Source organism: Cnephaeus nilssonii (genome assembly GCF_951640355.1).
Source record: "Cnephaeus nilssonii genome assembly, chromosome: 12".
Taxonomy (NCBI): Eukaryota; Metazoa; Chordata; class Mammalia; order Chiroptera; family Vespertilionidae; genus Cnephaeus; species Cnephaeus nilssonii.
The window spans coordinates 15,498,682-15,525,148 of NC_137083.1; the positions used below are offsets into that span (position 1 = coordinate 15,498,682).

Genomic DNA, 26,467 nt, shown 5'->3' on the forward strand with positions numbered 1-26,467 from the left:
ATCAAGAGAGAGGGGGAAGAAGAGGACGAGGAGGAGGGCGAAGAAACCCAGACTGGAAAAGGCCATCAGACAAGGTTGCTTTTTCTGGCCACACAGCGACTGCGAGGCACGTGGTGCTGAATCTCCTCCGCCCGCTCAGCCTGGGGAACCGGGGACTGACTGGCAGGAGCGCTTGGTGTTGCCGCGAAAACAAAGGCGAGGAGAGGGGCGGGCGTGCAAGGGAGAGAGAGAGAGGCTCTGAGCAGTTTGGCTCTGCATCTCCTGGAAGCAAAGCTCATCATCTCCTTTGGCAAGAAAGGGAAGGGGAGCCCGGCCGTCTGGGAGGCGAAGGAGGGAGCGGGTTTCCCTGCGGAGACCAGGACGCGGCAGAACTCTGGACAGCGCCCGGCGGAGCGGCACTCGGAGCTCCCGGCTGCTCCAGGTTCCCGGCTCCTTTTTGGAACCCCGGCGACCTGTTTCCTCTCCCCTCTTGGACTCCGACCCACCGATCCTTCCTTCCACCCTCCCTGTCTGAACGGGCCCCGGAGTGGAGCGGCTCTCTTGCCTCTGGCCCGGTCCAGGAAGCGGGTCTCCGGTCCTGGAAATGCAGTCCTGGTGGATAGTGCTCCGCTGGTGAAGAAGGAAAAGTTTTGGGGTCGGGGAGGGGGAGGAAGCGGGGGAGGAGAATAGCGGAAGAAAGAAGGCGGATGGTCGGTTTCCCACTCTGATCTGGAAGGAATGATGACCGAGGAAGGATGTGCACCAGCGGCCAGATCATTGGGAGCCTCCTGGTGCTCTCCGTGCTGGAGATAGGGCTGGGGGTGTCCAGCGTGGCCGTGGGGGCGGTCAGCTTCAGCCTGGCCCTCCGACAGCACAAGCCGCAGCTCGGAGACTCGTCCCCGGTATGGAGCGGGGTGTGTGTACGTTGAGCCATTTCACTCTCTTTACCTCCTTAAGGCGATGGTCCGTGTGCGTGCGTTAGTCACCTCCCCCCGGGGGAAGAAAATCATAAAGCTCCGGGCTTGCATGTAGGTTCATGTTGACGGGCTATGCCTCTTGACGTTGTTTTTTTTTATTTAGCCCAGCAATTGTTTTCCTTTTTTTTTTTTTTCTTCCTTACCTTGGCTCAAGACCAAATTAAATGCCTTTGTTTAAAGTTGGGGAGGGGGCCCTGGTCACCAGCTGAATCTGCAGGGGACTGCCCCGGTAGTGCTGATTCGGGGTCACACCTGTCTGGGGCAGACTGTTTCTTTTACAAGGGAAATCGAAATGAGAGTGTTACATCATTGTGGTGTACCAGGAACAAGCAAGGGTAGACTTTGTGCATTTATGTCTGAGCACACTAAAGGCAACACCAGTTTGACAAAAAGAGAAATGTGGTGTGAGTAAAAGGAGCATTTTATCCGCCCTCCCTCCTTCCCCCTTCCCCCCCCCAAAAAAAAACCAAAAAAAAAAAAAACCACTGCTCTGAATTTGTCCATGCTGGCCTTCTGTACTTCATTTCTAAAAACTCTCTTGCAAGTTCTAGGCAATAAGTTGAACAACAAATGGTATGGTATTTAACAACATTCTACTTGGAGAATAACTTAGCTCAAAGAGTGCCTAAGGCTCAGAGAAAATGCCATCATCATCTTTTCTAGGTCAGATGGCTGACCCAAAGAGCTTCTTGTTTGTTTACTTTGGGTGAGTCTCCAGGAAAGCCTGGGAGACCCATCCCTTCCACCAAGAATCAATAAAGTAACTTAGCACTAGTCCTAGTATGGCCCTAATTTTGAAAATCAGCGTTTCTTCTCCTTTAATGTATAAAGCTGTTCTATTCTTTGGGGTCTCTAGCTCCATCTTACTTTACATAATTTATGGGATGTTATTCTATCCCTGATAATCAGTGGGCATAATTAGCAATCATGGCTTAGTTACTTGTGCTATAAGTTACCGAGAAAAAGATGATCATGTATGAGTTCAAATAAGTTTTTACAAAGTAATTCATTTTTTGAGGGAAATTCTAGCATACTTAAGATTCTAGCATTCTTAAAGCATTCTGCTTTAGAAAACTTGTTTTAATATTATAATTTTTCAAAGTGAAGTGAATGTTTTAAAATTGCAGAAGTTAAAAGAAAAATGGTGTTCAATTCTAATGGTGAATTCTTCCAAGAATCCTTGTTCTAAATTCAATAATAACTTACTACCAACCTCTGAATAATTACCTTTTTCTTTATTATACAATTTTACCAATGAATATTTTAAGTATGAAAGTCTAAAGGCAAATCTTAAATCTGACATTATGTCTTATATGTAGTAGTGATTATTTTAGAGTTGTAGTTATTATAATTAGCAGAAATAGTCATACTCTAAAACTCCTATCAGACAATTATCAAAATGAAATGTAATGTCAACATTTAAAGCAAGAGGAAGAAAATGTGATTTTGGGGGCCAGATCATGGGAGGTTGTTCGCCAGTTCAAGGCAATGGATATATTTCTTATGAGGGAAAAGCCTCAAATATTTTTCAAAACACTTCCCCTCTGACATGTAAGAGATTGAGTGAACAAACTTAAGTTGTCTCTAAATAGTATTGAAGTATCCTGTTTTTATTTAAGAATTTAAAAAATTACATTTACTTGACATCATGTAAGAAAAATAATTAAATTATTTGTATCCCTCTTCCCAAACTATTTGCTATTATCTAGATGAGTTGATATATGTGTATATACAGAAAATGAAAATTTGAATCAGATTAGTGAAAAGCAAATAAAACAGTTATATGTAGTCATTATAAAGAACTACTTCCATGTTTAACTGGTTCTTTAGAGTAGCCAAAATTCACCTATGATCCTAGAACAATAGTTTTGACTCAGTAGAAAAATTTTAAAAAAACTACATGTGATTGAATGAATGGATTTGAAACTAGAATGCCCAAACAGTTGATCACTTTTATGAACTCATATTAAAAAAGCAAATTTGTGAAAGAATCAATAGAAAGTTGTAATCCTTGTTTATCAAATTATATGCTTGCTAAATTGATTTTTTAAATCATTTTGCAGAGGTCATTTCTGATACAGTCTGAATTATCTCTTCATTCTGCCAATGATGAATTCATATAACTAACATTTATAGAGGGATTGCCGTGTGCAAGGCATTTTACTATATAACTCAAAGACTATTGAGATGAATCAGAATGCCTAGTAAAGGAAACATGATGGGTAGATACATCACTAACTTTATCAGTGACACATTAGAGTTTGGCCTCAGAGAGATACAGGGGCAGGTAAAGGGAAGAGAGGTGGGGATGGCCAATGAAACATCCATGGGAGAATGATTATTTTTCTCTTGATCTTACAAGTTTACTGGGAATTAATGTATCACTGTGTTGAGTAATGTAGCACAGTGTGAAATCTGGAATCTACGTGGGTACAGATCCCAGATCTGCCATATACTATCTGGTTGACTAGCCAACGTTTCCTCATACATTGTAAAACCATGTTGTTTGAAGGCACAAATGAAATAAGGCTCTTAGTAAAAAGCACAGCATGGAGGAAGCACTGAATAAATGTGAGCAGCTAATACTGGGTGCACAAACCGGCAGAGGAGAGCATGAGGAAGGAAAACCTTTCAGGCAGCATGAATGAAGGCAAAAACCTGGGACGGGGTGGGTTATGTCCCAGGAGGAACAGGCCCCTCTGTTGTTCTGGGGCGTAGGTTTGTGAGGGAGAGATAAGGTTGGGAAGAGTGGTTGGGGCCAGATCATGGGAGGCTTTTCGCCAGTTCAAGGCAATGGATTTATTTCTTAATAGTTTAAAAAATTAATAATAGCAATTCTTACTTTCTAAAAAGACTCCAGGGAGAGGCAAAGGAAAACTAGACAGAAACTTATGAATCTCTCTGGTATTTTATGAATTAAAAGTCTGTATTATTTATGAACACTGGATGATATTTTATAACAACCTGTCCACACATTTTTTCCACACATTAATATCATTATTTCAAGACTTCTGACTTACATTTTAGAAGTCAATGAAAATAAAAACTGTACTATGAAAAGATTGCTTCTTACTAGCAGAGAACCCAACATCATAAGCTTTTTGTCTAGGTTAAATGCACTAAGAATTTGGATACCTATTTTGATTATATGCCCCTAAAATGTTAAATATATAAATAAAAGATGGCTTAAAAATACAATAGTACCAAGATAAAGGACTTACTAGTAAAATCAATGAAACTGATTCTTATACAGACTATTTTCAGTCGCTATTTTTATAATCAGGCAAAGGGTGAGTCTGCGATCAGTTTAAAAGATGTGGGCATTTAGAAGGGGAAAAAATCATTTAGAGAAAGAAAGCTATAAATGCCTTTGTAGTATGTTGCTTCTTCTTGATTCTTTTTTATAGCCGATATATTGTCACCTCATTAAAAGCATAAAAGAAGACATAACTGTCAGATAACAATGAATGAACCATTGAGTAAACTGCTTTGGAAAAGATGTTGTCATGTGAAATATAATGGATGTGTAAGATGGATTAGCGGGGCATTAAATAGATAAGGCTATGTTTCCACATTGCTGTGTGATAGGTACTTTTCTCAGTCTCCAGTGCATTATCTATAATGGGAATGGACTGTATTTACTGGTACACAGATTCATGGGTCCAAGAGAATTTTATTTTGTTGCTCTACATTAACAATTGGACATTTAGAGATTCAGAGGGTCATGCCCAGAACAACCTGTCAGGATTCTGAGTTATAGTTGATATACCCCATGGTAAATTCCATTATGTATATCTGATAATCATTCTATAAACTAAGTATATTAAAAGAACTTTCTAGAAAAAAGCAGCCATTTAGGTTGCTTGGTGTAAAAAAAAAAACAAAAAAAAACTTTCTAAACCCTGTTCACCCCACATATAAACATAGTCTTTTATAATATTCAAAATGTGTTATTTAAGTCGTATAAAGTTTGAGTACTTTTTATTGATTATTTTTCTGAAGCATAGTTGCTTTGTGTATCATAACTTTATCTGCTTAATAAATCTGATAATTTAGGTGAGTGAAATGTATAATATAATCAAGGCACATACCTGTTGTGTGGATGCCCGATTCACCATGGCAACAACTCAACCAATTTTAAGATTGTGATAAAATTCACCTACTGTACATTCTGATCCATACCATAGCAATACAAATGATGTGCTATATATATGAATTATAGCTGCTCCAAAGTCTAATTTTTAATATTTAAATCTGCCCAAAACAAAATGAAACAATCAAGTGAAAGGAATCCCTCAGTTACTTCAAATGTACAAAATTTGAAACTAGTGTGTCTCTGACCAGATAATATATCGTTATTTGTCAGAGTCAAAATATTTATAAAAACACTATCCCATCCTAAGAAAAAATTACAATGTATGTGAATACCTCGTTTTAAATTAATTTTAACTATGCAAGTAATTAACAACTAAATTCTTATTTCAAAGGATTAGAATGAATTAAAACTGAAGTTCTTTCTCCTGTCATATTATCTAAATTAGCCACACTTGTAAATTTAGTGTGTAATTTCATAGATATTTCTCCATGCATAAATAGTATTGTTTGAACGTATGGACCAATTTGATCAATTTTCTGGATATAATAAAGCCTATTTATAAACTCTGTAGAGCCCAGGTAAAGAATCTCTTTCTCATCTGGTGTACACCCTTATTCTCAAGTGCTACTTGTTATCTGCTGGGGTTAGGTTAGGGAAATTGGAGAATAGGCAGTTAAATAAGTTAGCCAAGCCAAACTCCTGGGAAATGTGGTTATTATTCAAGGAACCTCGGTCACCTTCAGTCATCTACTTGTGGACAATTGGTTTGATACAAACAACCTAAATAAAGCCAGTCTTTCATTTGGATGGTTTTGCCTAAAATGTTCAAGCTGGCTCTCTGCAGTGACTTAATTATCAGTCAGATCATCCATTATGTGCTTTGAATATGGCCAAGCAATGTGACTTTTTGTACATGTACTTTTCCCTGAGATAATACTTAACTTGATTGGTAGGTAAGAGCATAGCCCAGCCATCCCAGCTGAAGGGCTTGTTTTGAAAATTCAGTAAAAACTAGAATACGCCCACCAAAGGAGGAAAAAAACATCTAGGTTATGATCAAATAATGTTGGGTCATTCACTTCTGAAGTGAACACACTTTTATTTTACTACTAGAAGCCCGGTGCACGAAATTCGTGCACAGTGGGGGGTTGTCCCTCAGCCCAGCCTGTACCCTCTCCAATCTGGGACTCCTGGAGGGATGTCCGACTGCCCGTTTAGGCCCGATCCTGGTGGGATGGGGCCTAAACGGGCAGTCGGACATCCCTCTCACAATCCAGGACTGCTGGCTCCCAGCTGCTTGCCTGCCTGCCTTCCTGATTGCCCCTAACCGCTTCTGCCTGCCAGCCTGATCACCCCCTAACCACTCCACTGCCAGCCTGGTTGATGCTTAACTGCTCCCCTGCCAGCCTGTTTGCCCCCAACTTCCCTCCTCTGCCAGCCTGGTCACCCCTAACTGCCCTCTCCTGCAGGGTTGATCACCTCCAACTGCCCTCCCTTGCAAGCCTGGTCCCTCTCAACTGTCCTCCCTTGCAGGCCTGGTCCCTCACAACTGCCCTCCCTTGCAGGCCGGGTGCCTCCCAACTGCCCTCTTCTGCTGGCCATCTTGTGGTGGCCATCTTGTGTCCACATGGGGGCAGGATCTTTGACCACATGGGGCAGCTATATTGTGTGTTGCAGTGATGATCAATCTGCATATTACTCTTTTATTAGATAGGATAGAGGCCTGGTACAGGGGTGGGGGCCAGCTGGTTTGCCCTGAAGGGTGTCCCGGATCAGGGTGGGGTTCCCTTGGGGCGTGGGGCGGCCTGAGCGAGGGCCCTGTGGTGGTTTGCAGGCAGGCCACGCCCCCTGGCAACCCAAGCAGAGGCCCTGGTATCTGGAATTTATTTTCCTTCTACAATTGAAACTTTGTAGCCTGCAGCGGAGCCAAGCCTGCTGCTCCCTCCGGGGCGGCAGCCATTTCTGTGGCAGTTAATTCACCTTCTACAATTGAAACTTTGTAGCCTTAAGCGGGTGAGCCCAGCCAGGGTGTGTGGAAAGCTTTGCTTCCCCTGTTGCCGGCGGCAACCCTGGCCTGTTCTCTCAAGCTCCATTCTGCCGCCATTTGTTTGAATTTGTTTACCTTCTATAATTGAAACTTTGTAGCTTGAGTGGAGGCTTAGGCCTACAACGGCTATTGGAAAGCTTGGCTTCCTCTGTTACCTAGGAAACCTTGCTCTCTGTGGCTATAGCCATCTTGGATGGGGTTAATTTGCATACTTGCCCTGATTGGCTGGTGGGCGTGGCTTATGTAGCGGAGTGATGGTTAATTTGCATATTACCATTTTATTAGAGAGGATATGCTATATATATGGCATAGAAATGGTATTCATTCAAATAGCATTTTATACCTAAACTAGAGGCCCGGTGCTTGAATTTGTGCATGGGTGGGGCCCCTTGGCCTGGCTGGCAATCAGGGCCAATTGGCGGGGTGGGGCAGCTGGCCAGAGGAGGGACCACGGGAGGTTGACCCCAGCAGCAAGCTAACCAATGGCTGACTCCGCGAGGAATCAGGCTCCCTCTTCTCTCCTGTGTGGGTCCAGGGTGTGGGTGAACCAGATTCGGGGCTGTCAGGGCCCCAGCAGCAAGGTCTGAGTCAGTGCATGTCATAGCTACCGGCCGGTCATCTGGTAGCTCTGGTAGTTTGATCATAATGGTCACTTAGGCTTTTATATATAGAAGATAACTAAGTTCAGAGTTGTTCAAAATACTTCATTTTCTTAGTAATTTAGTCAAATTACCAGATGGTCACTCTGCAGATAGATGTGTATTTCAACACACCAAATAGACAATGCCAGAATAATTAGATGATAGTATATAAGGTCTCTGATTGATCATCTTTCTGGGAGAAAGAGAAAGACAGGGAGAAGAAGTATGTGACCACTTCATCTGTGATGTTCAAAGCCACACGGCCCTCATGCATACAGATCTAATGTACAAATACTTTATTCAAACTGAATGATAGTTTGGATTCAGACATCTCTCTCGGTGTCCCTGTGGCACTAAGTAATTCATGTATGTTCACTAACTCAAGGAGAGCATTACCAGCACTATTTCATGGGCTGCTGTGAAGTTGCAGTGAAGCTGAGGCTATGCTTACAAAGCTGGCAGGACCACGCTGGCACAGAGCAAGTGCTGAGGGAGTATCAGCTGCTCTGTTGGTCTCCTGTCCTCATGTGATCATGACTGTCTGGAACCCACAGCACACCAGTGGTACACTGCTTCTCAACATTTCCCCAAGCCCCTGAGTCAACTCTAGTTTGACTCATCCTTTTTTTTTTTTTTTTTTTTTAATGTATGGTATTTGGCTAGTTAACTTTTGATTTAATTCAGGTAAATACATTAGCAACTTCAAAAATGTACCAAAATATCTACATCAGATAAAACTGAATGGAGAAATAGCTGCTTTCTTTTGGAAGTGGAGAGGGTGATAGAAACTCTATCATAAAAACATTCTGTAATTGGATAAATGAGCCAATTATCTAAGTTAGGCAACTCCAACTTGAGGATATCATAACTACTATTTAGGTCATAAGTCAAAGTCCTCATAATGTTAAAATAAATGTACAAATTAATACTTCTAATAATGATACTTAATATCTTAGAGGCTTGTATAGTTTTGCTTGAACTACCCATGTAGCTTTTGAAGCAGTGTTTACTCTATGTTATATTATTAACAGATACATCAATGAAGTATCTTTATTTCAATAATGATTCTTATAATGTTAATTAGTGTCCATGATCTTTAGCTCCGGTATTAAGATTCCTGAGAAGCAATTCTAAGTTCCATTTGTCCATAAAATATTGGACAAAGTTATGTGGTCAAGGATAAAAGAAAATATTAGTGATTCAGTAGATCACCTTGGGAGACAGAGTGGCTTGAGCTATTTATCCTGTAGAAATAATAACTATTTATTAATAGTTAATGACAGTTCAGATGCTTTGATATACATTATTATTTCTAATCTTACCCACTTTGTGAAGAAGCTAGTATTTTATAAAGTCTATGTAGAAAAAAGAAATTATCTAGTACCCACTGTTATTTTATCAGCTGAGTTAGTATTTAAAGCCTGGCTGTCTTATTTCAAAATAAGTACTTTTACTGTTGCATTGTGTGGAAATATTTTAAGGAAAAGTCATTCACTGAGGCCTGGGAAATGGAGTTATTATTCTCATTATTTCCTCCCACTCCTGAGTGTCTGAGTCAGGCAGGATGGCATAAAGGCCAGGTCTTGATCAGTGTTTGTATCCATTTTCCAGAAGAGAATGGCATAGTCAACTGGTCAACAAACTCAAACCCCTGTTCTTAGAGGAGAGTGAGATATTCAACTAAGTTGTTCCTACCTTTGAAGCTTAAGCTTTAACTTTAAAAACAAGACTAACGTATACATCTCAACTGATGGTTAAATATTATGAGGGAAAGTCAGGAAGACACAAAACAACATGTTTAAACATAGTTCATTCAAAATGAGAGGTTATCAGTGGGGGTCAAAGATGACTTCCTCCTGCAGGGAGAACTTTTTCCAGGCATTGGAGATTGGGCAGGTTTCCAGTGGGCAGAGAAGATAAGATGCACTAAGATTGCTATCACCATCTGTAAGATCATGGAAGGGACAACAAAGCAGTTTGTGGGGAATTGAGGAGATGGGACTTGTTAGGGCAAATCCATGTTTATATAAAAACTGGTGAGTAAAGATCTACATCATTTAAATAGAATAGGACCAGCTTGAAAAGTGTCCAGAAAGCCCTAGCCGGTTTAGCTCAGTGGATAGAGCATCAGCCTGCAGACTGAAGTGTCTGGGGTTCGATTCCAGTCAGGGGCATGTGCCTCAGTTGCAGGCTCCAGCCCCGGTTGGGGTGCTGGTGGAAAGCAACCAATCTATGTGTCTCTTTCACATTGATGTTTCTCTCTCTCTGTCTCTCCCCCTCCTTTCCACTTTCTCTAAAAACATCAATGGAAAAATATCCTCAGATGAGAATTAACAACAACAACAAAAGTCTGCTCTCGATTCTCTACTAAGCTTGGTGAGCTCTGTTGGGTAGAACTTGATAATCATGAGGGATGGTAGTTAAGCCAGGCACTGCTTCACAGTTTTAAGGCAAAACACCAGCCTTTGGTTCCAAGATGTGTATCCTGGATCAAAAGAACTACTTGAAGGAAATCATGAAACTTAAGGGAAGCATAAATCTACCATCACAAACCAAACTCCAACTTCAAGTGACTTCCTTGTTTGACAATGGATTTGTAAGGTCAGAAGTTCCTTTTGTTCAGTTACTCTTACAGCTGCCTGACATCTATATATATAAAAGCCTAAGCGACTGTTATGACTGGATGACCAGCCAGTAGCTATGACATGCACTGACCACCAGGAGGCAGATGCTCAATGCAGGAGCTGCCCCCTGGTGGTCAGTGCGCTCCCACAGCCAACCTCCCGCAGCCAGCAACCTCCCATGGTCCCTCCCTGGCCAGCCCCGATTGGCCCCGATCAGGACTGGGCGAGACAGCCTCGAATTCGTGCACCAGGCCTCTAGTATAAAAATAAGAGACATTTATTTCACTGAAGGTGTCAGCATGACACAAAGAAATGAAAATAGGTTGCGGAGGTATGAAGACTTGGGTTCAAATTCTAACTCTAGTATTTCCTAGTTTTTTAAGTTTAAATGAGTTACATTATCTTACTGAGCAATCAGCTAACTCATCTGTAAGATAGCAATACTACTCCCTATCTCACAGAGTTGTTCTAAAAATCAAGTGTAGCCCTAACCAGTTTGGCTCAGTGGATAGAGAGCATCAGCCTGCAGACTCAAGGGTCCCAGGTTCAATTCTGGTCAAGGGCATGTACCTTGGTAGTGGGCACATACCCAGTAGGGAATGTGCAGTAGGCAGCTGATTGATGTTTCTCTCTTATTGATTTTTCTAACTTTCTATCCCGATCCTTCCTCTCTGTAAAAAAATCAATAAAATATAATATTTTAAAAAATAAAAATCAAGTGTAATACTTATGTGGGCTTTATACAGTATATGTTAGGTATTCAATAACTATGAGTGGCCCACAACAATGGCTGCATGCTTTTGCCACACTTCTAGAAAATCCATTTTCTGGATGTGGTTTCTATTTATGTATTATAGACATTTTATTTGTATACATATCTGAAAGGGAAGTTATTGCGAGACCATTGATGAAATTGACCTTAGACTCAAGGTTTGGTAACATTTAGGTCATGTACTCTCTCTTAGAAAATATGTACTTTTCATAACCAATTTGGGGAATTAATAGTTAATTGTGATTTAGCGTTCCAGGGATATTTTCCAGGTCAATATTGGGATAAAAAATAATAATTATTGTTTACTAAATAGAGATTTGTGCTTGATTTTCTCTTTATTTTTGGCTGGGCTGTTGGATATCTTAGTTCTCTCTCTAACTTGTTTCCTGCCAAGTATTTTCCTGCATGGATAACTCTGAAGAATTAAAATAGTAGTGATAATTATGACATCAATAATAACAGCAATGGCATCTTAGGTTAATGGTATAGTACATTGCCTATGAATTTCATCTGCTTTCATTATACCATGTTATTTCAGCAGATGAGGTTCTTCACTGGTGGATGAGAACCTAAAGGATTTAGTATTTAGTGACTTAAGAACTGAAAGTGATAAAGCTAAGAGGAGTAGAATAAGAACCTAAACCACTGGAAGAAAGAATGTGTGTATGTGAGGGGGAGATGAAGAGATAGGCGATTCATTGGAGGAAGTTCACAATTGTCATTCATATGCAATATAAGCTGCCTTTGGGTTGCTAGTGCCCTGATTTGGGGGGGTGTTCACAATGCCATGCCCCTCTATCAACTGCAGTTCATTTCCATAACTGGCCTGCTTTCTGAAATGGCCAGGCATGTTGGATGGACATTCATTTGTGGTGTTGACAATTCCTGGGAAGAGCTGAAGCTCTGTCCTCTAGTCCCCTGGAGTCCCTGGCCATCTTCAACTCTGGGAGGACCAGTCACAAGTCATACACTCATAGTTGGCACGTGTCCAAAGGTTATTTTTTTTCTATCTTCTTCACCAAATCCATCTTCCACATTGTAAACTTGGTTATATTTTCCACATGTATCAAGCTGCCAGCATTATTTTTGAATGTTACCCAAATATAGGACAAACCTAAGTTAATTTTACTCATTTATGACATGAAGGAATCTTAAACATAAAAATATAAACAAAATCATGCAAACTGGGAAAACCTAATTTGTGAAATTACCTTAAGGTATATAGAACTATTTTATATTGAATTGTGATTATGAAATATATCATACACAGGTCCTGAGTATAATGTATAATAAATGTTTAAGTTACTCTAGTAAAGAGAATGTAATTGACAACATTATCTATACCTGGAGTCTCCATAGTGGTTGCATCCTTCTTTACTTTCTTTCAAAGTACAAATCATTACCTTAAATTTTTATATAAGTTTGAATTTTTAAATTTGGCAATAATTAAAATAACAAAAATTGGGATTCAGGAGATAAACTCTTCAGATTCTGTTACTGCTATCTAGGAGACATTTATTTTGTTTTGTTTGAAGGACTAACATGAACAATGACTATACCTAAGATTTATTTGGACAACTGACACTTAAACATACTGCAAATTCAAACTCCCACTGACCCAAATTCATAAGTTTAGTTGTAATTTTCCTTGCTACTGTTGGAGCAGACAGCTCTCACAGCAAACAACCTATTTAGTGAGCATACTCAAAATATTCAACAGATTATTTTTTAAAAAGAAAAACTATCGTAACCCAGAATTGAACTGGACACAAGGCATAATGAATTAACTACAGGAAAGGTTGGGTTATATGAACATTGAGGGGGACATGTGAAGGAAAGGCATTCTGAGGATAGGGGCTGATTTTCTCTGGGCAATGAAAGATCTGGGTCTTAAGCCAGGAAAAAGGTCCTGAGATTTTTGAACTTGGATTCATTTAGAAGAGCTTGGCATGCCAATCAGCTACATGCTATGTTTGACAATTTCTTCTAAAATTCATTCTTGTGTGTTGCTGGTTTCGTTCAGTTACTTTACAGTCTCTAAAAAGGTTTCTCTTAGTACTGGCTGTGACCTGTTTACCACTGTGGGGTTTTTTATTTCCTTCTCTCCCTTGAGTACTTTTGGTTTAATTTCTTTGTTTGCTGTGGTTGCCTTTGAGCCCATGCTATCTGCTATACCACCAAGATGGCCTGGTGGTAATGGAGGACTGCTTATCACACCAACTTATCTGTTGTACATATTATCTTCTTGATATTTTATTTTTCTGTGAAGGTGATTATATTTGTGAGATGTTGTGGCTCTATTGATAAACATGTACATTTACCCTTTTGCAGTTGAACTTTGGAAATTTTCAAAATTCTCTGGAGTGACAGAAACATGGCATATGGATCTATGTGCCTTGCTTTACTTCAGTGTTCTTTTTGGGGGTAGAAAACAAGAAATTGTTCTAGCTTAAGAGGAAAAATGAACAATGCATAATTAGCAGGGTTTTCCATGGACTAAGGAAAGAGAGAAATATAAATAGAAAAGTGACTTTTTAAAAAATTTATCTTTATTATTGAGAGTATTACCGATGCTCCTCATCTGCCCCCCAATAATCCCCTCCACCTGACTCCTGCCCCACCCCACTACACTATTGTCTGTGTCCTTGGGTTATGCAGATATGCATATATGATCTTTAGTTAATTTCTACCTACCAGTCCTCCCCCCTTCCCTCTGAGCTCCAGGCTTCCATGTCTCTGGATCTATTTTGTTCATCAGTTTATTTTATTCATTAGATTCCACAGATAAGTGAAATTATGTGATATTTGTCTTTCTTTTACTAGCTTAATTTCACTTAGCATAATACTCTCCAGGTCTTTTCATTCTGTCTCAAATGGCAAGAATTCCTTCTTTTTTATAGCTACATTGTATTCTATAAATATTTCTCTCTTTTCCGCAACCAGCACGGCTAGAGAGTGGACAGGAGTCCTGAGTAGGGGAGACGGGGGATTGAGAAAATGAAAGAGACAAACACAAAGACAGTAGGGAAAGCTGGGACTGGGTGGGACAGCTGTCCTCTGATGGACAGACAAAGACCAGAGCCGATGCAGTGCGTTTATTTTATACAGTAAGATACCAGGAAGTTTTACTAATGTTTAAGATAAAGAAAATATGTGCATTCTTGTGACTTCTTTGTGATCATCACTTCTGGGTGGGCCCAGATAATTGTGTGTGTTCCTGGTGCCTGGCTGGATGTAGATAATAAAATTCACCCCCTGGCACTTGAGCTAAAGATCAGACTGACAACACACCTGCCTCTGGAAAGGTATGTTTCCAGGGCATGGCTCTGCCAGGCGCCACTGGATTCAGAGGACAATCAGCTCAGGGGCCTTTCCCAGGTGCTCTCTACAGTATTCCATTGTGAAAATGTACCACAGTTTTTTTTTTTATCCATTCATGTACTGATGGGCACTTGGGCTGCTTCCAGATCTTAGCTGTTATAAATAATGCTGCTATGAACATAGGGGTGCATATATTCTTTCTGATTAGTGTTTCTGGTTTCTTAGGATATATTCCTAAAAGTGGGATCACTGGGTCAAATGGCAGTTCCATTTTTAATTTTTTGAGGAAACTCCATACTGTTTTCCACAGTGGTTGTACCAGTTTGCATTCTCTCCAGCAGTGTACTTTGGTTCCCCTTTCTCCACATTCTCACCAGCACTGGTTGTTTGTTGATCTATTGATGGTAACCATTCTGACAGGTGTGAGGTGATACCTCATTGCCATTTTAATTTTCATCTCTCTGATGATTAGTGGTGTTGAGCATTTTTTCATATATATATATATATATATATATATATATATATATATATATATATATATATATATATATATATCTTGGCCGTCAGTATGTCCTCTTTGGAGAAGTGCCTACTTAGAAAAAAGTTACTTCATTTTAACATAAACACTAGGCTAAAAATACAGAAGAATTGGGATAGGAGAGAGCAGAAGCCACTGAGGAGATCAATAAATCTAACAAAGGCAGAACAAGTCCAAAGAGCTGAGTTGTGAGATAGTACAGCTCAGAGCCCAGGACTCCCAGGGCTAAGACTAAAGGCAAAATACGTTCAACAAATACTATTCCTCAGAGCATATAATCTGTGCTCTGGGTTAGATTTAGCAGTGAATACAATAATCATGATCCCTGATCTTCTAAAGCTTAATTTAAAAAATAATATATACAATGAACAAATAATGCACAAATTAATAATTATAGGTTGTGGCTTGTTAAACAAGAGAAATGTAGGCTTATGAAGAATATAACTGTATTAATAATAAGAGAATCAGGGGAAGAATCTCTAAGAAAACAATATTTTCTGAAGGAGAATGAGGCATTACCCAGATGAAGAGGAGGAAGAGCATTGTTCTAAACCAAAGGGAACAGCATGGGTCAAGACTCTGAGATAGGAAAAGCTTGATGTGTTTGAGAGCCTGAAAGAAGGCTAGGGTGACTAGAATATGGCAAGTAAGCAGGAAAATATAGAAGGCCCTAGTGGAGGTGGGGAGGCCAATGGGAAACACTCAAATAAGACACATGCTACCATGCTTTCATTTTCCCCTTAATTATAATAGGAGCCACTTGGGGCTGCAGATTAGAAAACATTTTAGAGTCAGACAAGTTAAGAAGTCACAAAGTCTAGTTAGGAGGCTACTAGGATGTATGGTATAATGGTTACATGGATGAGAGTGAAAGAATAAGATAAAAATAGAGAAAACAGATATTTGAGACACAGAGTTGACAAGACTCTGTGTTTGATTAGATGCCATTGTAAAGTAGAAAGAATGAGTCTCAGATTTTGGGACCCAGCAACTGATAGGATCCCATTTACGCTTTTGAAAATTAGATGCTTAGAAAAGGTAAAACTCCTATCTGTGTATGTGTGTGTGTGTTGGGGGGGGGGAGTAACTGTATAAGGGGAGGAGATATCAAGGATCTATTTGTGATCTGTTAAGTTAAAGGTGTCTGTGAGATATCCAAATGGAGAGATGCTGTGGACTGTTAGATGGGTCCAGAGTTCAGAAATCAGGACTATGCTGCAAATAGGAACATGGGAGTAGTGTATAAATATATTAAATACATGTAAATGTATTTTTAAATGTTTTTCTTGATATTTAGAGAGAGAGGGAAAGATAGAAATATCATTGATCAGCTACCTTCTGCAAGCTCCCACTGAGAATTGAGCTCGCAACCTGGGAATAAAACCAGTGACCTTTTGGTTCATGAGTTGATGCTCAACCACTGAACCACACAAGCCAGGCCATGTAAATGTATTTTAGAACCCACTGATTGAACCACCCAAGACAAAGCCTTTAGTTGCTATAATATTTAAAAGTTTTGATGAGAAGATAGAGAAAAGAGACTGGGAATTTTTGACCAGAGAAATATGTTGAAGACCAAGAGAGTATGGTGGCCAAGAAGCCCAAAGGAGAGGGCTTCCATGTAAAATGAGTACTGAAAGGGGGAAGTCATGGCCTACCTTAGCAGAAGTCGTTACAATAAAACAATGGGCGTGTAAGCAGCCTGAAGTCTGCTAGAGGGAGAATGGGAATAAGAACATGGAAATAGCGCAGTGTAGACACCTCCTGGTGAAGGGAAGATGGGTCTGTGCAGAGAAATAGAGCAACAGATGTAAAAAGACTTGGAATCTAGAAAGGTTTTTACTTAAGGGAGATTTTGGAACACTTTTGAATGCTGGTGAATAATGGAGTAGAAAGTGAAAATACAATGAGTGAGGAACTCTGAGTAGGTGAAGTGTGATTGAATTTAGAGCTGAAGTGGAGGTTTCATGTTGATAAGTTTTATCTTTTTCTATTGTAAAAAAAGAGAGCAAGATGAATATGAGTAAAGATGTGGAGTTTTTCACACTTAAGGATGAGTGGTGAGAGGCCTTTCGGATGGCTCCTGTGTTTTCTGTCTAATCAGAGATCTGACAGCTAGGGAAAAGAAGAAACAGAAGTTGGGTTTGAGGAGAATTTCATTAAAATGTTTCTTTCCCTGTTAGGTTGAGAATTAGAATTTGCACAATGAATCTGGATAGTGACCTAGGAATAATGTATTCTGAATTCATCACTTCACAGATAAGCAAACTGGAGCTCAGAAAACTAGCACAGCTGATACAGAACCGGGACGAGTCCAAATCCTGGTCCAACACGATTTCCACAGATGCCTCAAAATATTACAGATCCTTAAAATAAGTGCTCAACCAAAAGGAAAATGCAGTTATTTGGCTGCTGCCCCAAACTGAATAAGGATGATCTCAAATTACTGGCACTGCTAAACCATCACACAGATATAATAAGCATTTTAACAGATTTGAGGGGTTTCCTTCCAGTTGGAGTTTCAAGGAAACGACTTTCTACAGAAATAGTCGTGTGTTCTCCATGGTGCTTTTCCAAAGAAATTGAAGCTAATTTTTTAAAGTTCGCTAATGTTTCCAAACCCACAAGAACTGGTGATCAACTTAGGTTTTGAATCCTTCCTGAATTTCCTTCAGGAAGGCTTTAAAAACAGATTCTTTTTTTTTTTTTTTGGGGGGGGTCGTATATTTTTTATTGTTGGTAGTATTACAGCTGTCTTACATTAACCCCTCATTTACTCCCCCCCACCCAGTCCCTACCCACTCACCCCCAAGTCTTCACCACTTTATTGCCTGTGTCCATGGGCTATGCATATCCTATATTATAAAAGTGTAGTATGCAAATTGTCCCCTCAACCGGGAGGTCGTCCAGGAGTTTAACTAGGGGCAGCAGCAGTGAGGGCAGGTGGCTGGAGGAAGGGAGGGAGTACCTGGCCGGCATCCAGCAGCCACTAGGGACCCTACCAGTGCACGCATTTCGTGCACTGGGCCTCAGTCCTTCCCCCCACCCCCACATCGAAGTAAGTCAGTCTATTCCATGCCTCCCTGCTTCAGGTCTTATTATATTGGTCAACTCATTTTGTTCATTAGATTCCACAAGTGAGATCATATGATATTTGCACTTTGCTTGACTTTTTAAAAAATATATTTTTATTGATTTCAGAGAGGAAGGGAGAGGGAGAGAGAGATTGAAACATCAGTGATGAGAGAGAATCATTGATCAGATGCCTCCTGCACACCGGGATCAAGCATACAACCCAAGCATGCGCCCTTGACTGGAATCGAACCTGGGACCCTTCAGTCTGCAGGCCGACACTCTATCCACTGAACCAAACTGGCTAGGGCCTTTGCTTGACTTTTTAAAACGGGATTTCAGTTGTCCTTTGCCAAGTACCAAAAGTATTTGGGAGAGGAGAGGTTTTTTTCCCCCACTTCTCCTACTAACCTGAACTTCATTCATTCATTTATCTGTTTATCAACAAATATTCATTTGAACTTCTTATATATATGCAAGGTCCTGTGTTAGTGCTAAAGAATTAAAGATTTAAAAAACACCTTATGGGGTGACAAATATATAGTGAATAATTACCATAAAATATGATCAGTGTTGCAAGACATGAGTATCATATACTTTGTTAGGTTTTGAATAGGAATGCATAGCAAAGTTGAAAGTGCTTCACAAAAAAAAAAAAAAAAAAGTTAATATTTACACTGGATCTTGATGTTTAAGAAAGAATTTTCAAAATAGGAAAAAAAAAAGAATTTTCAAGTGGAATGAAAAAGTAAACATTTATTGGCTGCTACTATGTCCCACAGCCAAAGCTAAGCTCTCTCACGTGGTTGCCTCTTTGAAATTCATAATCATGTGGTATTTGAATTAATCGCCTCATTTGTATAAAAGGAATCAATATATATTCAGTGTCACAGCGCTATGATATGTGTCAGGGGAGATACTAGAGAAATGTCTGCTAAAAATGAGTAGGAGAAAAACAGGACCATTGAGATCAGTGATCAGAGAATGTCAGGGCTGGGGGGGATCTCACAAACCCCATCCACTCCAACTCCCTCCTTTTAAGGATAAAGCCCATTGACTGGCCTAATGTAAGTAAATGGCAAAGGATGGCTGAATGGGAGCCTGGGGGTTCTGCTCTAAAGTGCAGAACTTTTTCCTCAGTAGTGTGTAGCCGCAGCCCCCTGTAAGCTGTCAGCTGGTTTGTACAAGATTCCTTTCTGTGTTCTGCTATTTAGAGTTGCAATTATAATATTATTAACACTTTTATCACATCATCTCCCCTTTTTAAAATTCCCTCTTTTTTCATTGTTTTCCTACCTAGTTGTTCCTTTAGCAGGACTGATCTGATTGATGCCTATCATTCCCATCAAATCGCCTCAGAAGCTACAGGATCCTAGAGCGTCCCAATATATCAATTTGGCAAATAATTACTAGTCTAACTTTAAATGAAGCACTTTGCTAAGAATGTGGAGATAGATAATACACCGGAATTTGACTCTAAGGTCTTTATAGCCAGTGGGGGAAATGATCTTGCATATTAAGCATGTAAATTCTTCTAAGTGCTTTACATCTGTTGTTTTATCCAATATTTACAGCAATTCTATGAGGGATGTACTCTCATGCACCTAATTAAAGAGAACACCATGATACCATAAGTTGAGAATGTTCTCAAAGTAACACAGCTGGAAAATGATGGAGCCATGATTCAAACCCAGCCGCTTTGACTCCAGATCAGTCTCCCTTAATCACTAACTTAAAGAAAATAAAAACAAATACATATAGGATGCAATGTATGATAATTCCATGGATGCACAAAAGAAAGGGAAGAGGGGGACAGATGGCTTCATGGGGGCTGCCTCTTTGGGAGCAAACTTGGGAAAATGAAGTAGAGGGACTGATGGGAGGTGAGGAGAGAAAGGCGTTCCAGGTGGGTGGAGGCCTGATCCGGGGGAAGCTTGAGAATGGTAAAGAGAATGTCGGTTTCTGAGCACAGAATGTGCAGGAGGAGGAGAGCCGGGAGAGGTAGGCTTGACCTGTGAGGAGCCTGAGTACTATGCTATGAAATTTGAATTATATACTTTTTAAAGAAATAGACAGGTACTAAACATGTTTTAAAGGTTTTGAGGCTAGGAGTAACATGAGTATTTTAGGAATAATTGCCTAGTCAGCAGTGCAGAGAATGAGAGCCAGGGGGTTTATGTGCATCTTTCAAATTAAAATTTAGAATCAGAATGAAGGGCAACTCCATTGGGAATGGAAATAAAAAGGGCAAATGTTTATGACCCGGCCATCTGGGCCCTGATTACAGGCCAAGAAGTGTGTACAGCCATTGAAAAGAATGAACAGAGGGAAAATCATGCTAAGAATGAACTCAGAATGACAAAGGGGCATCTGAGGCCAGGGAGACTCTCTAAAATAATCCAGGGCTGGTGAGGGCCTGAATGGAATAAGAGGGTTACTGTGGATGTAGAATTAATGGCACACAGTGATTGATTTGATGGGAATGCTATGGAAAGGAGGGCGGAATAAAAAGTGCCTCTGAGTTTTTGAGAGAATAGTAGTAAGAGTAATAAACAGTGGGGAAGTCGTGAGTAGAAGCAGATTTGATAGGTATTTTCTGAGTGTTTGGAACTGACAGTATCCCTGAGCTTCTGGCTGTGAGCACACTGAATTGCAGCCTGATTGTAGGCTGAGCTAAAAATAGACGAAGCTTTCATGACGACCAACATCCTGTGTCATTCTCTGGTCTCTTGTAACATGAACCCACTTTACACATGACATTTTGCTTTGAAATATCACATTCAGAGGCAAGTAATATCAGTGACACTTGAAAGACTTCCCTTGTATCAAGTAGAAATTAGTACATTTGATTATTACTTTCTAGAATGTAGTCCACTTATAAGCCTTAAAGTCTTCATCATTGCAGCTCAGCATAGCAGGGCCAGAAGAAGCTGGAGGGAATTATAATACCCAAATCCCTGGATACATATTGATTTGATGTCAAACAACCCACTTCCATGAAGGAGGCTATGTAATCAAATATACACACGGGTTGGCATAAGGCAAGATTCTATAAATAGGAAAAATAAAGAATGTATAAAATATATTCTTTAATTTTTCAGTAATTCAGACACTGGTCTATATCAGATGCTCAAAAATATTATACAATTTTTATAATTATGAGTAACTCATTTATGTATGCTCTATTGGGTATTTGGAAATCATAAGTTTAACATGAGCATTATCTCAAGCCTTCTAATAGCACTATAAGTATTAGGATACCTGTAGTGTATAATTTTATCGATGGGGAAGTTTAAGTAGCAGCTTGAAGTCCCACTGATATGTAGCATGGCCAAATTTAAAGCCCATGCCTTCCTGACTCCAAAGTCTGTACTCTTTACAGGTCTGCTGTCCTCCACCCATTTCTTTTTTTTTAATTTATCTTTATTGTTGAAAGCATTACAGATGTCCGCTCTTTCTCCCTTGACCCCTTCAAGCCTGCACCTGCCCCCCGCCCCAGGCCTTCCCCACACTATTTTCTGTGTCCATGGGTTATGTGCACTGAGTGGCCAGATTATTATGATCTCTAAATGCATAATAATCTGGCCACTCAGTGTATATCCTATATAATAAAAGGCTAATATGCAAATTGTCCCCTCGACCAGGAGTTCGACCAGCAGGCAGCCAACCACCCATGTCCCCTCCCCCTGGCCAGGCTGGCCAGACCCAACCCATGCACAAATTCATGCACCAGGCCTCTAATACACACACACACACACACACACACACACACACACACTGAGTGGCTAGATTATTATGCTTTCAGAGATCATAATAATCTGGCCACTCAGTGTATATATGCATATACAATCTTTGGTTAATCCCTTCCCACTCACCTACCCACCCCGACTTCCCTCTGAGATTCCTCACTTTGTTCCATGCTTCTATGTCTCTGGATCTATTTTGTTCATCAGTTTATTTTGTTCTTGAGATTCCACATGTGAGTGAGATCATGTGATACTTGTCTCTCTCTGACTGGCTTATTTCACTTAGCATAATACTCTTCAGGTCTCTCTATGCTGTCTCAAAGTGTAAGAGGTCCTTTTTTTTTTGCTGCCACTGCTGCATAGTATTCCATTGTGTAACTGTACCACAGCTTTTTTACCCACTCATCTGATGGTCACTTGGGCTGTTTCCAGATCTTAGCTATCCTACCTTATAATAGACAAATATGCAAATTGACCACACCTTTGCTACACCCAAGCCACGCCCACCAACCAAGCCATGCCCGTTAACCAATCAGGATGAGTATGCAAATTACCCCAACAAAGATGGCGGCTAATTTGCATATCAAGACAGTGTAGAAAGAAGCCAAGAGATGCTGAAGGGAGCATAGCTGTGGAGAAGCAAGCAAGCCGGGGGGAGGAGAAGGGAGGAGCGGAGGCGGGGCCGGGGGAGAAGGAAGGAGAGCGGGGCAGGCTGGCGGAGAAGGCGGGCCGGGAGACAAGGGAGGAGTGGAGGCGGGGCAGGGTAGAGTGCAGCAGGAAACCCTATTGCAGGATTTTTCCTGCAACGGGAACGCTAGTTATAAATAATGCTGCTATGAACATAGGGGTGCATATATACTTTCTGATTGGTGTTTAGGGTTTCTTAGGATATATTCCTAGAAGTGGGATCACTGGGTCAAATGCGAGTTCCATATTTAATTTTTTGAGGAAAGTCCATACTGCTTTCCATAATGGCTGCATCAGTCTGCATTCCCATCCACAAGTACTAGGGTTCCCTTTTTTCCACATCCTTGCAAGCACTTGTCATTTGTTGATTTGATGATAGCCATTCTGACAGGTGTGAGGTGATACCTCATTGTCATTTTAATTTGCATCTCTCTGATGATTAGTAACTTTAAGCATTTTTTCATATGTCTCTAGGCCATCCACTTTGGAGAAGTGTCTATTTAGGACCTTTGCCCATTTTTTAATTAGATTGTTTGTCTTCCTTTGATTCAGTTATATGAGTTCATTATATATTTTGGATACTAACTCCTTATGAAATGTATCATTGCAAATATGTTCTCCCATACAGTGGGCTCCCTTTTCATTTTGTTCATTTTGTTGATGGTTTCTTTTGCTGTGCAGAAGCTTTTTATTTTGATGTGGTCCCATTTGTTTATTTTCTCCTTTGTTTCCCTAGGGCAGTGGTCGGCAAACTCATTAGTCAACAGAGCCAAATAGCAACAGTACAACAATTGAAGTTTCTTTTGAGAGCCAAATTTTTTAAACTTAAACTTCTTCTAACGCCACTTCTTCAAAATAGACTCGCCCAGGCCGTGGTATTTTGTGGAAGAGCCACACTCAAGGGGCCAAAGAGCTGCATGTGGCTCACGAGCCACAGTTTGCCGACCACGGCCCTATGGGATGTATCGGCAAACATATTGATACAAGAGGTGTCTGACATTTTTCTGCCTATGTTTTCTTCTAGGATTTTTATGGTTTCATGACTTACATTTGAGTCTTTTATCCACTTTGAGTTTATTCTTGTGTATGGTGTAAACTTGGTGGTCTAGTTTCATTTTTTTGCATGTATCTGTCCAATTTTTCCAATGCCATTTATTGAAGAGACTGTCTTTACTCCAATATATGCTCTTGTCTCCTTTGTCAAATATTAATTGAGCATAATGGCTTGGGTCGATTTCTGAGGTCTCTGTTCTGTTCCATTGATCTACACTGAGTGGCCAGATTATTATGATCTCTGAAAGCATAATAATCTGGCCACTCAGTGTGTGTGTGTGTGTGTGTGTGTGTGTGTGTGTGTGTGTGTGGAAAAAGGGGGGGGGGGGGTGCATGAATTCGTGCATGGGTGGGGTCTGGCCAGACTGGCCAGGGGGAGGGGACATGGGCGGTTGGCTAGCCTGCCTGCTGGTCGAACTCCTGGTTGAGGGGACAATTTGCATATTAGCCTTTTATTATATAGGATATACACCGAGTGGCCAGATTATTATATGTTCAGAGATCATAATAATCTGGCCACTCAGTGTATATGCCTCTTCTTGTACCAGTTCCAGGCTGTTTTGATTACAGTGGCTTTGTAGTATAACTTGATATCTGGTATTGTGATCCCTCCAACTTTGTTTTTCTTTCTCAAGATTGCTGCAGCTATTTAGGGTCTCTTTTGGTTCCATATAAATGTGTGGAGTATTTGTTCTAGATCTGTGAAATATGCTGTTGGTATTTTAATAGGGATCCATTTCTTTTAAGCCCTGGCTATAAAGAGCAGTGCTGGCTCAACAACCCAGGACTTAGTGGACAGCACCCATAGATTGACCTTTACTGAGAGTGAGAAGTGACCTGAAGCATAAATATGGCTCCTCTAAGGCTTCTGAGTAGCCAGCAGCTCCGCCTGAAAAGCCAAGGGTCCCCTTCTCTCCCTTGCAATCTCAGTTGCTAGTCAATGCACAACCACCATGCTATCTGTCTGCTATATGTTTCCTTCCAATATTTATGTTTCCCCTTCATGTGATCTATCAGATGCTCAACCTGCTTCTTCCTAGTTCTACCCTAAACCCCAAAATAACGATGATGTGTGTTTTTTCTCTATTCAGATGCCTCTTTATTTTTCCCCAAGAAATGAGTGTAAAACTTAAAATTGTGTTGCACGTTTAACCATTCTCCTCACCTTGTTCTAAGTATTAGAGTTACTTCTCTCAGACACCTTTGAAAACAAAACATTATTCAAGGAAATGAGCTTTGGGGAAACTGGAACCTTTAAAACAAATATTTAAAATGGCATAATACACGATGTTTCCTCCTTTGGAGATTCTGAAGCTGTATTTTGGGTGTAAATTGCACAAGCCTCACTTTATTTCCGAGGGAATGACATTAATTTGATTGAGTTCTGTGAAGTATAGAACAAACTGTAAAGGAAGGGAATTGGATAATGGATGATATTTGTTTATAAAGGTCTAAACATTGTAGATCTCATATATTTTAACCTCTGTTGTCCTATTTGGGAGTAGAAAGTGGCCTGGAATATCTAACAACAGAAGGCCACTGCTTAAAAATATCTGTCAGCTGCCAAAACCGGTTTGGTTCAGTGGATAGAGCATCGGCCTGTGGACTGAAGGGTCCCGGGTTCGATTCCAATCAAGGGCATGTACCTTGGTTGCCGGCACATCCCCAGTAGGGGGTGTGCAGGAGGCAGCTGATCGATGTTTCTGACTCTCTATCCCTCTCCCTTCCTCTCTATAAAAAAATCAATAAAATGTATTTTAAAAAAAATATCTGTCAGCCAACAGCAAATTTCCACTAGTTTAGGACACGTATTAATTCTACAAATATCCGTAAGGAGGGTAAATATTATGGACTAGACATGGTGATCATTAGGGACCTCAATGATCTGGAAATTTGCCTAAAAGAAATCTTCTCTTGTTGAAAGAAGTTCTGCCAATTTATTTATTTGCTTTCCAGACAGTTATTTTTTCTTAAGGAGAAAGACAACAGAACATTCAGGAGTGATCATGAAGCTAGCCAAGAAACCAGGGCATGTTTGCCCCAGAGAAAACACAGGTTAAGGCGTACTTGTCTTAAAATGTGGGCAATGGGTAGATACAGGGACAAAGGCTTCAGGCTTAATAGAAGAAAGAACTTTCTGACGATCAGAGTTACTTAAAGATGAAAAGGACTGCCTTTCTTAATGGACAAGATCAATCCAAACTGCAGACTCTTGTCAGGTATCTGCAAATAATATAGTGATGTTGGTCACATGATGAGTCATTGACATCCTAGCTTACTAAGTAGGAGAATTGTTTGTGAATGTTGTTTATTTGGAAGCAGGAACAGGGAGTAGGACAAAGGAAGGAAGATAAATGGAAGAGAGGAATCTGGAGGAGCCGTTAATGAATACAAGGCCAACTCCCCAACCCCTTGACCTTCTCTTTCATTGGAAACAGAATTCTCTAGGACATTTAGCACTGCCCTGGGTTACTACCCAGGTTCTGACGTACACATAAGCAAGAAAATGATGTTTCCCCCATGTGGATACTAATTTTTGTGTGTGTAGAACCCACCCAAGTGATATGTTGGAATTTAAATGAATGCCCTTGGGGGATTCTGTGACTTAATTCAAATATATATTCACATGGTGGGAACTTAAAACCAGAGAGGGAAATATTTTGATTCGTTTTTTCCATATTACACTTTATGTCCTTCTGTGTTTTTAAGAAGGGTTGTCTCTGCTGGCTTATTTTCCATCTTGTTCATGTTCATTAACTCCTCTAAAGGCTAAAGCCATAATCATTGATTTATATAATGTAACCAGAACAAAGTTCTAGAAATAGTAAATGAAATATTCTGTTATTTTATATAGTTCACTATAGAGAATTGGGAAAATAAAAAAGAGCAAAAGTAACATTAAAGTCAGCAATCA

The 26,467-nt window shown here is 40.2% G+C and overlaps 1 protein-coding gene across 2 annotated transcripts in view; it reads left to right on the plus strand.

Moving 5' to 3' along the window:
- Positions 1 to 734: 734 nt before the first annotated feature.
- TMEM196 (transmembrane protein 196) overlaps positions 735 to 26,467 on the plus strand; it is a gene marked incomplete at both ends in the record, with an annotated part of 47,494 nt that continues 21,761 nt past the window's right edge. The window contains one exon of one of the 2 annotated variants that reach the window (XM_079786837.1): positions 735 to 899. In XM_079786837.1, the coding sequence (XP_079642963.1) occupies positions 735 to 899 (165 nt within the window). The remainder of the gene's footprint in view (positions 900 to 26,467) is intronic. The other variant, XM_079786838.1, reaches the window with a different exon arrangement.